General features: G+C 41.6%; 1 protein-coding gene across 4 annotated transcripts in view; it reads left to right on the top strand.

Moving 5' to 3' along the window:
- Window positions 1–1,823: 1,823 nt before the first annotated feature.
- Window positions 1,824–15,875, top strand: part of UGGT2 (UDP-glucose glycoprotein glucosyltransferase 2) — a 252,929-nt gene continuing 238,877 nt past the window's right edge. For all 4 annotated transcript variants that reach the window (XM_063792284.1, XM_001139906.6, XM_016925458.4 and 1 more), the window contains exon 1: window positions 1,824–2,550. In XM_063792284.1, coding sequence (XP_063648354.1) covers window positions 2,393–2,550 — 158 coding nt within the window. In that variant the 5' untranslated portion in view covers window positions 1,824–2,392. The remainder of the gene's footprint in view (window positions 2,551–15,875) is intronic.

Raw genomic sequence — 15,875 nt, 5'->3', positions numbered from 1 at the left:
AAAGACTTAGGTAGAGTTAGGTCCCTAGTTCAAAGCCAATCTGTGCCAAAGGGTTATTGATAGTGGATTTTAAAATACTTTGCTACTCCACTGACTTGAGTGGACTTTGCTAATTTACTCAATTTTTGCATTTTTGTTTTTTTTTTATCTGCACATAGGAATCACATATAGAAGGAATCTTAAATATCACATTGTCTTATCCTTTTGCTCTGTAGATGGGGAAACAAGCTTGGGGATCATCATTCTGAGGAATGTTTCAAATTAAAATTTCTAGGAGAACACCATGTAAGATAAAATGTATAACAAATATATTCACAGATGGCCTGGATTAGATTAATTTTATTCTCTTTAAAAGAGAAATGAGCATTCTCACTATTCTGAACTCACATATAGTGAAATTTTTACTAATATACATTTTATTAGTGTCCTTTAATGTGCCTTTTATATGGCCAATTATTTCTTAAAGATTTGCAGTCCATTGGATATGCTGACATGTAAGACATTCACTGTCAATATTTTATTTCCTTAATCCCACAATCGCAATAAAAATTTCGGTCTAAATATGAGTGGAAATGGGGAGTTAATTAAAGCAAATAATTGTGAAAGATTCGTAATGTATTTTTCTCGTATACACTATGGATAGAAATGAAGTGCATTTGCCTTAGCTTTCTACCTTCTTTCCATAAAGCAAGGGTTCTTCAATCTTCATGGAGTCCCCAAATAACATGTGAATGTGAAGTATTGTGCTAGGTACTGCAAGGAATGCCAAAGATGAACAAGGCATGAATTCTGGGGGAATATACTATCTCTCACAGGAGAAATAAGTAAGTAGCGTACTCAAGTATTAAAGTGAGAACTTAAGTGCTATATGGCAGTTACAATAAAGAGGAAATTTAAAGTAAGGATAGATCATACCAAGTAGGATAAATCAGGAAATGAAGGCTAAACTTTGGAAGTGAGAAATTATTCTGGAAATTAGTGGAATTGCTTAGCGGAAAAGGGTTTTCTAAGGAAGGGTACTGACTAAGCAAATGAAACGAAAAAAGGGAATGACTATGTTTCCGCAACTTCAAGAGATCCAGCTTCCCTGCAGGGCAAAGGAGTAACAGGAGAGAAAAAAAGCAATGAATCCGTGCATCCGCTAAACTATTTTACCATATATTTTACTCTGACAAAACAACTATCACGTATTGGCGTTTTGTTTGTTTGTTTGTTTGTTTGAGACACGGTCTCCCTCTATCGCCCAGGTTGGAGGGCAGTGGCGCAATCACCGTTCTCTGCAGCCTCGACCTCCTCGGCTTAAGCTACCTTCCCGCCTCGACCTTCCAAAGTGCTGGGACTACAGGCGTAAGCCACCATGCTCAGGCTTATTGGCACTTTTCTGTGCACTTTTAAATGTAATCCTCTAAATCACTCTTCTCCACCTTTCCTGTGCATAGGAATCACCTGTGGTTCCCGTTAAATTGGAGATCTTGATTCATTAGGTCTGGGGCGGGGCCTGAGCTTCTGCATTTCCATTGAGCTCACAGCTGAAGCCTACCCTAGACCACACCGTCCAATGGAAAAGGCTCCAGTGTGATTTCTAGCCACTAGTATTATCTGCGAACTTGGGAGAAATAAAATGCAAGTTCTCGGCCCCCGCAAGGGATCTACTGAATCCGAAACACTGTGGGGAGGCCCACCACTCTGCAGTGTTTTAACAAGCAAGTGGTTAAAGTTTGACAGCCACCCGTAAGTCACGGGTTCCTAACATGATTGGACACTGGAATCACCTGCGGATTTTAACTAATACTATTGATGCCGCATCTCACCCCCCCCCCCCCGAGATTCTCAGGTACGGGGCGTGGCCTTGGCGGCGGCCTTCTAAAAGCTCTCCCAGGTGATTCCAACCTGTAGTAACACTTGAGAACTGCGTGAGGTGGGGACTTCAACTTTTACTGGCCTTATTTTCCTCCTATGTAAAAGGTGGACAATATGCAAGTGGTCCTGACTTTGCTTCCAGATTTTGGCAACTCCAGAGCCCTAGTTCGGTCTGGAGAGCCAGCTTCCCGCCCCGTGTCCTAAGGCCTCTGTCCGAGAACCCAAAGTCCTGGGAATGGACCCGCGGGAGCGGACCCGCGGGAGCATCTGTGACGCCGCTCAGCAACCCGGCGCCGCCCCGGCGGCTCCGACGTGGCCCCGGGTCCGGCTGGCGTGGGCTCTCCAGGCCGCACCCACTAAACCGCACCGGAGCGGGACACGCATGCGCCGGCCTGGACCCGGCACCCAGTAACGGACTCGAGCTCCCCCCACCGGAAGTGGGCAGCCGCGCACCGGGAAGAGCCGGCCGAAGCGTGGCGGCCACAGACTGTGGGTACCGGGTCCGAGGGACTCGCGCTTTTCTCTCCGTGCCATGGCGCCAGCGAAAGCCACGAACGTGGTGCGGCTGCTACTAGGCTCCACAGCGCTGTGGCTTTCGCAGCTCGGCTCCGGGACGGTCGCCGCGTCCAAGTCGGTGACGGCCCACTTGGCCGCGAAGTGGCCCGAGACCCCGCTGCTGCTGGAGGCAAGGTGGGTGCGGGCCGGGCCCTCGTCCGGGCGGGTGTGGGCGCGCTGCCACCCTCAGCCGCGCTTTCTTCGTGCTCGCAGCGGGTGTCTGGCTCCCACCCGGGTTCTCCAGACGCCCCCGCTCTGGCCCTGAGCATCACCACTTCCTTCCTTCCCGACCCGGGGCGGCTTCTCGGTTCCCGTGCAGCACTCACTTGCAGTTCCTTTCCCCCTCAGTCTTACTTTACCTACGATTTTTAAAGCTTCCCTGCTCTGCTTTAATATGTTGGGATGTATTAGCATTTACGCGTGGCACTTAACGCAAGAGCTTGTACTGGGGTAGGCAGTTCTGTTCCGACAGTGCTTAAAGTACCTAGTTTCGTAATGATGACATCATACCATCAGCTCCTAGGCTTACTATGGGGAGGGCAGCTTCCTGCAAGGTAGTATTTTTCCTGTATCTCTTCCAACGGAATTAGTTCATGACCTGTCATTTACTCTGCAGAACAAAACTTGTAGCTATTGCATTTTGCCCTTTAGTATTCTAGTTGAGTAAAATTAGAAAGTTCTTTCTCTTAGCAAAAATGAAGTTTTACACCAATGACTTAATGGCTGTTCACCACAGCAACAGTGTGTGTCCCTAAAAAGAGACTCCATGACTCCACATAAGTTCATGTATTTGATGCTAAAAGTTCATTTTTTTTTTCATTTCTATAGTTTATTGGGGAACAGGTGGTGTTTGGTTACATGAGTAAGTTCTTTAGTGGTGATTTCTGAGATTTTGGTACACCCATCACCCCATCAGTATATACACTGCACCCAATTTGTAGTCTTTTATCCCTCACTCCCTTCTCAACCTTTCCCCCGAGTCCCCAAAGTCCATTGTGTCAATCTTATGCCTTTGCATCCTCATAGCTTAGTTCCCACATATCAGTGAGAACATACTATATTTGGTTTTCCATTCCTGACTTACTTAGAATAATAGTCTCTAATCTCATCCAGGTTGCTGTGAATGCCATTAATTGATTCCTTTTTATGGCTGAGTAGTGTTCCATCATATATATGCCACAGTTTATCCACTCGTTGATTGATGGGTATTTGGATTGGTTCCACATTTTTGCACTTGTGAATTGTGCTGCTATAAACATACTTGTGCAACTATCTTTTTCATGACTTCTTTTCCTCTGGGTAGATACCTAGTAGTGGGATTGCTGGATCAAATGGTAGATCTACTCTTAGTACTTTGAGGACTCCCCACACTGTTTTCCATAGTGGTTATACTAGTTTACATTCCCACCAGCAGTGTAGAAGTGTTCCCTGTTCGCTGCATCCACGCCAACATCTATTATTTATTTTTATTTTTTTATTATGGCCATTCTTGCAGGAGTAAGGTGGTATCGCATTGTGGTTTTGATTTGTGTTTCCCTGATCATTAGTATGTTGAGCATTTTTTCATGTTAGCCATTTATATATCTTTTGAGAATTGTCTATTCATGTCCTTAGCCCACTTTTTGATGGGACTGTTTTTTTTTTTTCCTGCTGATTTGAGTTCCTTGTAGATTCTGGATATTAATCCTTTTTCAGATGTATAGATTGTGAAGATTTTCTTCCATTTTGTGGGTTGTCTGTTTACTCTGCTGACTATTCCTTTTGCCGTGCAAAAGCTCTTTAGTTTAATTAAGTCCCAGCTATTTTTTTTATTATTATACTTTAAGTTCTAGGGTACATGTGCACAACGTGCAGGTACATAGATATACATGTGCCATGTTGGTGTGCTGCACCCATTAACTCATCATTTACATTAGGTATATCTCCTAATGCTATCACCCCCTCCCCCAACCCCACGACAGGCCCTGCTGTGTGATGTTCCCCATTGTGTGTCCAAGTGTTCTCATTGTTCAGTTCCCACCTATGAGTGAGAACATGCGGTGTTTGGTTTTCTATCCTTGTGATAGTTTGCTGAGAATGATGGTTTCCAGCTTCATGCATGTCCCTACAAAGGACATGAACTCATCCTTTTTTATGGCTGCATAGTATTCCGTGGTGTATATGTGCCACATTTTCTTAATCCAGTCTATCATTGACGGACATTTGGCTTGGTTCCAAGTCTTTGCTATTGTGAATAGTGCTGCAATAACCATATGTGTGCATGTGTCTTTATAGCAGCATGATTTATAATCCTTTGGGTATATACCCAGTAACGGGATGGCTGGGTCAAATGGTATTTCTAGTCCTACATCCTTGAGGAATCACCACACTGTCTTCCACAATGGTTGAACTAGTTTACAGTCCCACCAACAGTGTAAAAGTGTTCCTATTTCTCCACATCCTCTCCAGCACCTGTTGTTTCCTGACTTTTTAATGATTGCCATTCTAACTGGTGTGAGATGGTATCTCATTGTGGTTTTGATTTGCATTTCTCTGATGGCAAGTGATGATGAGAATTTTTTCATGTGTCTGTTGGTTTCATAAATGTCTTCTTTTGAGAAGTGTCTGTTCATATCCTTCCCCCACTTTTAGATGGGGTTGTTTGAATTTTTTTCTTGTAAATTTGTTTAAGTTCTTTGTAGATTCTGGATATTAGCCCTTTGTCAGATGGGTAGATTGCAAAAATTTTCTTCAATTCTGTAGGTTGCCTGTTCACTCTGATGGTAGTTTCTTTTGCTGTGCAGATGCTCTTTACTTTAATTAGATCCCATTTGTCAGTTTTGGCTTTTGTTGCCATTGCTTTTGGTGTTTCAGACATGAAGTCCTTGCCCATGCCTATGTCCTGAACGGTATTGCCTAGGTTTTCTTCTAGAGTTTTTATGGTTTTAGATCTAACATTTAAGTCTTTAGTCCATCTTGAATTAATTTTTGTATAAGGTGTAAGGAAGGGATCCAGTTTCAGCTTTCTACATATGGCTAGCCAGTTTTTCCAGCACCATTTATTAAATAGGGAATCCTTTCCCCATTTCTTGTTTTTGTCAGATTTGTCAAAGATCAGATGGTTGTAGATGTGTGGTATTATTTCTGAGGGCTCTGTTCTGTTCCATTGGTCTATATCTCTATTTTGGTACCAGTACCATGCTGTTTTGGTTACTGTAGCCTTATAGTATAGTTTGAAGTCAGGTAGCGTGATGCCTCCAGCTTTGTTCTTTTTGCATAGGATTGTCTTGGCAATGCGAGCTCTCTTTTGGATCCATATGAACTTTAAAGTAGTTTTTTCCAGTTCTGTGAAGAAAGTCATTGGTAGCTTGATGGGGATGGCATTGAATCTATAAATTACCTTGGGCAGTATGGCCGTTTTCACGATATTGATTCTTCCTATCCATGAGCATGGAATATTCTTCCATTTGTTTGTGTCCTCTTTTATTTTTTTGAGCAGTGGTTTGTAGTTCTCTTTGAAGAGGTCCTTCACATCCCTTGTAAGTTGGATTCCTAGGTATTTTATTCTCTTTGAAGCAATTGTGAATGGGAGTTCACTCATGATTTGGCCCTCTGTTTGTCTGTTATTGGTATAGAGCAATGCTTGTGATTTTTGTACATTGATTTTGTATCCTGAGACTTTGCTGAAGTTGCTTATCAGCTTAAGGAGATTTTGGGCTGAGATGATGGGGTTTTCTAAATATATAATCATGTCATCTGCAAACAGGGACAATTTGACTTCCTCTTTTCCTAATTGAATACCCTTTATTTCTTTCTCCTGCCTGATTGCCCTGGCCAGAACTTCCAACACTATGTTGAATAGGAGTGGTGAGAGAGGGCATCCTTGTCTTGTGCCAGTTTTCAAAGGGAATGCTGCCAGATTTTGCCCATTCAGTATGATATTGGCTGTGGGTTTGTCATAAATAGCTCTTATTATTTTGAGATATGTCCCATCAATACCTACTTTGAAAGTTTTTAGCATGAAGGGCTGTTGAATTTTGTCAAAGGCCTTTTCTGCATCTATTGAGATAATCATGTGGTTTTTGTCTTTGGTTCTGTTTATATGATGGATTATGTTTATTGATTTGCATATGTTGAAACAGCCTTGCATCCCAGGGATGAAGCCCACTTGATCATGGTGGATAAGCTTTTTGAGGTGCTGCTGGATTTGGTTTGCCAGTATTTTATTGAGGTTTTTGCATTGATGTTTATCAGGGATATTGGTCTAAAATTCTCTTTTTTTGTTGTGTCTCTGCCAGGCTTTGGTATCAGGATGATGCTGGCCTTATAAAATGAGTTAGGGAGGATTCCCTTTTTTTGTATCAATTGGAATAGTTTAAGAAAGAATGGTACCAGCTCCTCTTTGTACCTTTGGTACAATTTGGCTGTGAATCTGTCTGGTCCTGGACTTTTTTTGTTTGGTAGGCTATTATTGCCTCAGTTTCAGAGCCTGTTATTGGTGTATTCAGGGATTCAACTTCTTCCTGGTTTAGTCTTGGGAGGGTGTATGTGTCCAGGAATTTATCCATTTCTTCTAGATTTTCTAGTTTATTTGCGTAGAGGTGTTTATAGTATTCTCCGATGGTAGTTTGTATTTCTGTGGGATCAGTGGTGATATCCCCTTTATCATTTTTTATTGCATCTATTTGATTCTTCTCTTTTCTTCTTTATTAGTCTTGCTAGCGGTCTATCAATTTTGTTGATCTTTTCAAAAAACCAGCTCCTGAATTCATTGATTTTTTTTGAATGGTTTTCTTGTGTCTCTATCTCCTTCAGTTCTGCTCTGATCTTAGTTATTTCTTGCCTTCTGCTAGCTTTTGAATGTGGTTGCTCCTGCTTCTCTAGTTCTTTTAATTGTGATGTTAGGGTGTCAATTTTATATCTTTCCTGCTTTCTCTTGTGGACATTTAGTGCTATAAATTTCCCTCTACACACTGCTTTAAATGTGTCCCAGAGATTCTGGTATGTTGTGTCTTTGTTCTTATTGGTTTCAAAGAACAGCTTTATTTCTGCCTTCATTTTGTTATGTACCCAGTAGTCATTCAGGAGCAGCTTGTTCAGTTTTCTTGTAGTTGAGTGGTTTTGAGTGAATTTCTTAATCTTGAGTTCTAGTTTGATTGCTGTGGTCTGAGAGACAGTATGTTATAATTTCTGTTCTTTTACATTTGCTGAGGAGTCCTTTACTTGCAACTATGTGGTCAGTTTTGGAATAAGTGCGGTGTGGTGCTGAGAAGAACGTATATTCTGTTGATTTGGGGTGGAGAGTTCTGTAGATGTCTATTAGGTCTGCTTGGTGCAGAGCTGAGTTCAATTCCTGGATATCCTGTTAACTTTCTGTCTCGTTGATCTGTCTAATGTTGACAGTGGGGTGTTAAAGTCTCCCATTATTATTGTGTGGGAGTCTAAATCTCTTTCTAGGTCTCTAAGGACTTGCTTTATGAATCTAGTTGCTCCTGTATTGGGTGCATATGTATTTAGGATAGTTAGCTCTTCTTGTTGAATTAATCCCTTTACCATTATGTAATGGCCTTCTTTGTCTCTTCTGATCTTTGTTGGTTTAAAGTCTGTTTTATCAGAGACTAGGATTGCAACCCCTGCTTTTTTTTGTTTCCCATTTGCTTGGTAGATCTTCCTCCATCCCTTTATTTTGAGCCTATGTGTCTCTCTCTCACATAGCAAGGAGCTGCGTTCCTTTGGAGGAGAAGAGGCGCTCTGATTTTTAGAATTTGCAGCTTTTCTGCTCTGGTTTCTCCCCATCTTTGTGGTTTTATCTACCTTTGGTCTTTGATGATGGTGACGTACAGATGGGATTTTGGTGTGGATGTCCTTTCTGTTTGTTAGTTTTACTTCTAACAGTCAGGACCCTCAGCTGCAGGTCTGTTGGAGTTTGCTGGAGGTCTACTCCAGACCCTGTTTGCCTGGGTGTCTGCAGCAGAGGCTGCAGAACAGCAAATATTGCAGAACGGCAAATGTTGCTGTCTTATTGTTCCTCTGGAAGCTTCGTCTCAGAGGGGCACCCGGCTGTATGAGGTGTCAGTTGGCCCCTACTGGGAAGTGCCTCCCCATTAGGCTACTTGGGGGTCAGGGATCCACTTGTGGAGGCAGTCTGTCTGTTCTCAGATCTCAAACTCCATGCTGGGAGAAGCACTACTCTCTTCAAAGCTGTCAGACAGGAACATATAAGTGTGCAGAAGTTTCTGCTGCCTTTTGTTCAGTTATGCCCTGCCCCCCAGAGGTGGAGTCTACAGAGGCAGGCAGGCCTCCTGGAGCTGTGGTGGGCTCCACCCAGTTCAAGCTTCCAGACCGCTTTGTTTACCTACTCAAACCTCAGCAATGGCGGGTGCCCCTCCCCCAGCCTCACTGCTGCCTTGCAGTTCGATCTCAGACTGCTGTGCTAGCAATGAGGGAGGCTCCGTGGGCGTGGGACTCTTCAAGCCAGGCGCAGGATATAATCTGGTGTGCCGTTTGCTAAGACCGTTGGAAAAGCACAGTATTAGGGTAGGAGTGACCCGATTTTCCAGGTGCCATCTGTCACAGCTTCCCTTGGCTAGGAAAGGGAATTCCCCGACCTCTTGCACTTTCCGGGTGAGGCGATGCCTTGCCCCGCTTCGGCTCATGCTCTGTGGGCTGCACCCACTGCCCTGTACCCACTGTCTGACAAGCCCCAATGAGATGAACCTGGTGCCTCAGTTGGAAATGCGGAAATCACCCTTCTTCTGCATCGCTCACGCTAGGAGCTGTAGACTGGAGCTGTTCCTATTCAGCCATCTTGGAACCTCTCTCCTATTTATCTTTGTTTTTATTGCATTTGCTTTGGGGTTCCTGGTCATGAAATCCTTGCCTAAGCCAATGTCTAAAAGGGTTTTTCTGATGTTATCTTCTAGAATTTTTATAGTTTCAGGTCTTAGATTTAAGTCCTTGATCCATCTTGAATTGATTTTTGTATAACGCGAGAGATAAGAATCCAGTTTCATTCTCCTACATGTGGCTTGCCAAGTATCCCAGCACCATTTTTTTGAATAGAGTGTCCTTTCCTCACTTTGTTTTTGTTTGCTTTCTTGAAGGTCAGTTGGCTGGAAGTATTTGGGTTTATTTCTGGATTCTCTATTACGTTCCATTGGTCTATGTGCCTGTTTTTACACCAGTACCATGCTGTTTTGGAGACTATGGTTTTATAGTATAGTTTAAAATCAGGTAATGTGATTCCTCCAGATTTATTCTTTTTGCTTAATCTTGCTTTGGCTGTGTGGGCTCTTTTTTGGTTCCATATGAATTTTAGGATTTTTTTTCTAGTTTTGTGAAGAATGATGGTGGTATTTTGATGGGAATTGCATTGAATTTGTAGATTGCTTTTGGCAGTATGGTCATTTTCACAGTATTGATTCTACCCATCCATGAGCGTGGGGTATGGTTCCATTTGTTTGTGTCATCTATGATTTCTTTCAGCAGTGTTTTGTAGTTTTCCTTGTAGAGGTCTTTCACCTCATTTGTTAGGTATATTCCTAAGCATTTTATTTTTGTTGGAGCTATTGTAAAAGGGGTTGAGGTCTTGATTAGATTCTCAGTTTGGTCGCTGTTGGTATATAAGAGAGCAACTGATTTGTGTACATTAATTTTGTATCTGGAAACTTTGCTGAATTCTTTTATCAGTTCTTGGAGCTTTTTGGAGGAGTCTTTGGGGTTTTCTAGGTATATAATCGTATCGTCAGTTAACAACAACAGTTTGACTTCCTCTTTACTGATTTAGATGCCCTTTATTTCTTTCTCTTGTCTGATTGTTCTGACTAGGACTTCCATTACTATGTTGAATAGAAGTGGTGAGAGTGGGCATCGTTGCCTTGTTCCAGTTCTCAGAGGGAATGCTTTAAACTTTTCCCCATTCAGTATTATGTTGGCTGTGGGTTTGTCATAGATGGCTTTTATTACATTGAGGTATGTCCTTTGTATGCCGATTTTGTTGAGAGTTTTAATCATAAAGGGGTGCTTGATTTTATCGAATGCTTTTTCTGCGTCTATTGAGATGATCATGTAATTTTTATTTTTAATTCTGTTTATCTGGTGTATCACATTTACTGACTTGCCTATATTAAACCATCCCTGTTATGAAACCCACTTCATAATGGTGGATTATCTTTTTGATACATTGTTGGATTCAGTTAGCTAGTATATTGTTAAGGATTTTTGCATCTATATTCATCAGGGATATTGGTCTGTAGTTTCCTTTTTTGGTTATATTTTTTTCCTGGTTTTGGTATTCGGATGATGCTGGCTTCATAGAATGATTTCAGGAGGATTCCCTCTTTCTGTTTCATGGAATAGTGTCAATAGGATTCGTACGAATTCTTTGAATGTCTGGTAGAATTTGGCTGTGAATATGTCTGGTCCTAGACGTTTTTATGTTGACAATTTTTTATTACAATTTTAATCTCACTGCTTATTATTGTTCTGTTCAGGGTATCTAATTCTTCCTGATTTAAGCTAGGAGGGTTGTATCTTTCCAGGAATTTATCCATCTCCTCTAGGTTTTCTAGTTTATGCATATAAAGTTGTTCATGGTAGCCTTGAATGATCTTTTGTATTTCTGTGGTGTCAGTTGTAATAGCTCCCATTTCATTTCTAATTGAGCTTATTTGGATTTTCTCTTTTTTCTTCTTGGTTAATCTTGCTAATGGTCTATTTATGTTAGTTATCTTTTCAAAGAACTAGCTTTTTGTTTCATTTATCTTTTGTATTTTTTGTTTGTTTCAGTTTCATTTAGTTCTGCTCTAATCTTGGTTATTTCACTTCTGCTGGGATTGGGTTTGATTTGTTCTGTTTCTTTAGTTCCTTGAGGTGTAACTTTAGATTGTCTGTGCACCTTCAGACTTTCTGATGTAGGCATTTAGGGCTATGAACTTTCCTCTTAGCAGAGCCTTTGCTGTATCCCAGAGGTTTTGATAGGTTGTGTCACTGTTGTTCGGTTCGAAAACATTTTTAATTTCCATCTTGATTTCATTGTTGACTTATTCAGGAGAAGGTTATTTAATTTCCATATATTTGCATGGTTTTGAAGGTTCCTTTTAGGGTTGATTTTCAGTTTTATTCCACTGTGGTCTGAGAGAGTGTTTGATATAATGTCAGTTTTCTTAAATTTATTGAGGTTTGATTTGTGGCCTATCAGTGGTCTACCTTGGAAAAAGTTTCATGCACTGATGATGAATAGAATGTATATTCTGTGGTTGTTGGGTAGAATGTTCTGTAAATATATGTTAAGTCCATTTTTTCCAGGGTATAGTTTCAATCCATTGTTTCCTTGTTGACTTTCTGTCTTGATGACCTGTCTAGTGCTATCAGTGGAGTATTGAAGTCTCCCACTATTATTTTGTTACTGTGTATCTCATTTCTTAAGTCTAGTAGTAATTGCTTTATAAATTTGGGAACTCCATTATTGCATATATATTTCAGATTGTCATATTTCCGTGTTGGACAAGGCCTTTTATCATTATATAATGTCCCTCTTTGTCTTTTTTTAACTGTTGTTGCTTTAACATTTGTTTTATCTCATATAAGAATAGCTACTCTTGCTCGCTTTTGGTGTCCATTTGCATGGAATATCTTTTTCTACCCCTTTACCTTAAATTTATGTGAGTCCTTAGGTGATAGGTAAGTCTCTTGAAGACAGCAGATAGTTGGTTGGTGAATTCTTACCCATTCTGCAGTTCGGTATCTTTTAAGTGGAGCATTTAGGCCTTTTACATTCAATGTTAGTATTGAGATGTGAGGTACCATTCTATTCATTGTGCTATTTGTTGCCTGTATACCTTGTTTTTTTTTTAATTGTATTTTTGTTTTATAGGTCCTGCGAGATTTATGTTTTAAAGAGGTTCTGTTTTGATTTATTCCCATGATTTGTTTCAAGATTTAGAGCTCCTTTTAGCAGTTCTTGTGGTGCTGGATTGGTAGTGGCAAATTCTGTCAGCATTTTTTTGTCTGGAAAAGACTGTATCTTTCCTTCATTTATGAAGATTAGTTTTGCTAGATACAAAATTCTTGACTGATAATTGTTTTGTTTAAGAGGCAGAAGATAGGGCCCCAATCCCTTCTAGCTTGTAGGGTTTCTGCTGAGAAATCTGCTGTTAATCTGATAGGTTTTCCTTTATAGGTTAGTTACCTGGTGTTTTTGCCTCACAGCTCTTAAGATTCTTTCCTTCATCTTAACTTTGGATAACCTGATGACTATGTGCCTAGGCAATGATCTTTTTGTGTTGAATTTCCCAGGTGTTCTTTGAGCTTCTTGTATTTGGATGTCTAGGTCTCTAGAAAGGGTGGGGAAGTTTTCCTCAATTATTCCCCCAAATATGTTTTCCGAACTTTTAGATTTCTCTTCTTCCTCAGGAATACTGATTATTCTTAGGTTTGGTCATTTAACATAATCCCAGACTTCTTGGAGGCTTTGTTCATATTTTATTATTCTTTTTTCTTTGTCTTTGTTGTATTGGGTTAATTTGAAAACTGTGTCCTCAAGCTCTGAAGTTCTTTCTTCTGCTTATTTGCTTCTATTGCTGAAACTCTATTTTACATTTCTATAAGTGCGTCCATTGTTTCCTGAAGTTTTGATTGTTTTTATTTATGCTATATATTTCACTGAAGATTTCTCCCCTCCTTTCTGGTATCTTTTTTTAAAAATTTCCTTAAATTGAGCTTTGCCTTTCTCTGGTGCCTCCTTGATTAGCTTAATAACTGACCATCTGAATTCTTTTCAGGTAAATCAGGCATTTCATCTTAGTTTGGATCTATTGCTGGTGAGCGAGTGTGATTTTTTGGGGGGGTGTTAAAGAACCTTGTTTTGTCATAGTACTAGAGTTGGTTTTCTGGTTCCTTCTCATTTGGGTAGGCTCTGTCAGAGGGAGGGTCTAGGGCTGAAGGCTGTTGTTCAGATTCTTTTGTCCCATAGAGGTGTTCCCTTGATGTAGTACTCTCCTTCTTTTCCTACAGATGTGGCTTCCTGAGAGCTGAGCTGTAGAGATTGTTCTCTCTTTTCTGGATCTAGCCACCTAGTAGGTCTAACAGGCTCCAGGCTGGTACTAGGAATTGTCTGCACAGAGTCCTATGATCTGAACTGTCTATGGGTCTCTTAGCTGTGGATACCAGCACCTGCTCTGCTGGAGGTGGCAGGGGGGTGAAATGGACTCTCTGAGGGTCCTTATTTTTTGTTGTTTAATGCACTATTTTTGTGCTGGTTGGCATTCTGCAGGGAGGTGGCCTTTTCAAGAGAGCATCAGCTGTGGTAGTATGGGGAGGATCAGGCAGTGGGTGGGCCCTGGAACTCCTAAGAGTATATGCCCTTTGTCTTCAGCTACCATGGTGAGTAGGGAAGGACCATCAGATAGGGGCATTTCTAGGGCATGTCTGGGCTCAGACTGTCCTTGGGTGGGTCTTGTTGCAACTGCTGTGGGGGATGGGGGTGGGATTCCTAGGTCAATGGAGTTATATTCCCAGGAGGATTATGGCTGCCTCTGCTTTGTCATGCAGGTTGTCAGGGAAGTGGGGGAAAGCCTACAGTCACAGGCCTCACCCAGCTCCCATGCAACCCAAAAGGCCAGTCTCACTCCCTCTGTGCCTCACCCAACAGCACTGAGTCTGTTTCCAGGCGGTGGGCGAGCAGGGCTGAGAACTTAGGTGGTGGGCGAGCAGGGCTGAGAACTTGCCCCAGGCTACCAGCCTCCCAGCTGCAAATGCAAATAGGGCTCTCATGCTTCCCCACCTGTGGAGTTTGCACACCAGATTCATGCCCTCTCCCAAGTTCTGGCCAGGAGATTTCTTGTTCCTTTGAAATTGTTACAAGGTTCAGCTGGAGGTTTCCTTCTCCCTGTGGCCTCTTCCCAGTACCTCTGGCAGCCCTACCCGAGGACCCCTGTGAGGCAAGGCAGAAATAGCTTCCTAGGGGACCCAGAGAGCCCACAGGGCTTTTCCTGCTACTTCCTCTACCCTTGTATTTTGCTTGGCTCTCTAAATTGACTCAGCCCCAGGTAAGGTCAGAATCTTCTCCAGTGATATACACCTTCGGGTTCCCCAGTGAGAGTGTGTTTTCAGGGGCAGACAATCCCCCTTTCCCACTCTCACAGTTTGGGTACTCAGAGTATTTGGGGTATCTCCCAGGTCCTACAGGAGCAATTCACTTCCTTCAGAGGGTCTGTGGGTTCTCTTGGCTTTTCTAATTTATTCCTGCAGCAGTTCTGGAGCAAAGGTTCAGAATTCAAGACTCCACATGCTGCTCTGTCCATTTGAGTGGGAGGCTAAAAAGGTTTTTATTTAATACCTGATTCTAGCTTAATTTTGATCCCCTTCCTTTATCCTTTCCCCAGTATTTAACTGTTTGCCTAGATCTGATCTCACACTTAGCTCCAAATCAGTCTAACTTTTTCCAGCCTTGGACTGCTTGTTACAGTATCTGGCTTTACATTTGCCTTGAGAGTCTTAGAGTTGGAACTGCTGTGTTATGCTCCTTAAGGTCCTTGACAGTCTAGCCGCAGTCTGATTTACAAACCTCATCACTTGTACAAATTGTCCCCAACTTATCATGGTTCAATTTAGGATTTTTTGACTTTACTATGGGTTTACCAGGGTATTAAATGCATTTTTTACTTATAGTATTTGCAACTTAATACTTAATAAACCCAACTTAATGGGTTTATTGGGAGGTAACCCCATCTAAGTCAAGGGGCATCTGTAGTAGGTTGAATGCTGGCCTCAAAAAGATATGTCCACATCCTAACTCCCAGAACCTGTGAATGTTACCTTATTTGGAAAAATGTCTTTGTTAATGTAAGTAAGGATTTGAGATGAGATCATCTTGGATTATCTAGATGGGCCCCAAATCCCATGTCATTTTAAGAGACAGAAGCAGAGAAGACACAGGCGAAAAGGAGAAGGCCATGTGAAGTTAGAGATTGGAGTTAGGCAGCCTCAAGCCAAGGAACAGCTGAAGCCACCAGGATGGAACAGTCTCCCTTAGAGCCTTCAGAGGGAGCACAGCCCTGCCAACACCTTGATTTTGGACTTCTGGCCTCCAGAATTGTGAGAGAATAAGTTTCTGTTTTAAGTCACCAAATTTTTCATAATTTGTTAAACAGATCTAGGAAACTAATACAGATTTTGGACCAAAAAGTTGGGTGCTGCTGTAACAAATACTTCAAAATGTAGAAGTAGCTGTGGAGTTGGGCAGAGGCTAGAATAATTTTGAGAAGTTTGGTATTAAAAGCCTAGACTGCCTTGAGGAGACTGCAGAAATCTGGACATTAAGGGTGATTCTGCTGAGGGCTTAGAAGAGATTAAAGGGCGTAGTTGAAAAAACTTCTGTCATCATAGAGAATACTTATATCATCCTGAAGAGAATTTCAGTAGAAATATGAACATTGAAGTCTGTTCTGGCCATGGCTTGGAAGGAAATGAGAGACATTATA

This window comes from Pan troglodytes, chromosome 14 (assembly GCF_028858775.2).
Source record: "Pan troglodytes isolate AG18354 chromosome 14, NHGRI_mPanTro3-v2.0_pri, whole genome shotgun sequence".
In the NCBI taxonomy this organism is placed as follows: domain Eukaryota; kingdom Metazoa; phylum Chordata; class Mammalia; order Primates; family Hominidae; genus Pan; species Pan troglodytes.
Note: the sequence above shows the minus strand (reverse complement) of the source record. Positions and strands in the feature narration are given on the sequence as shown.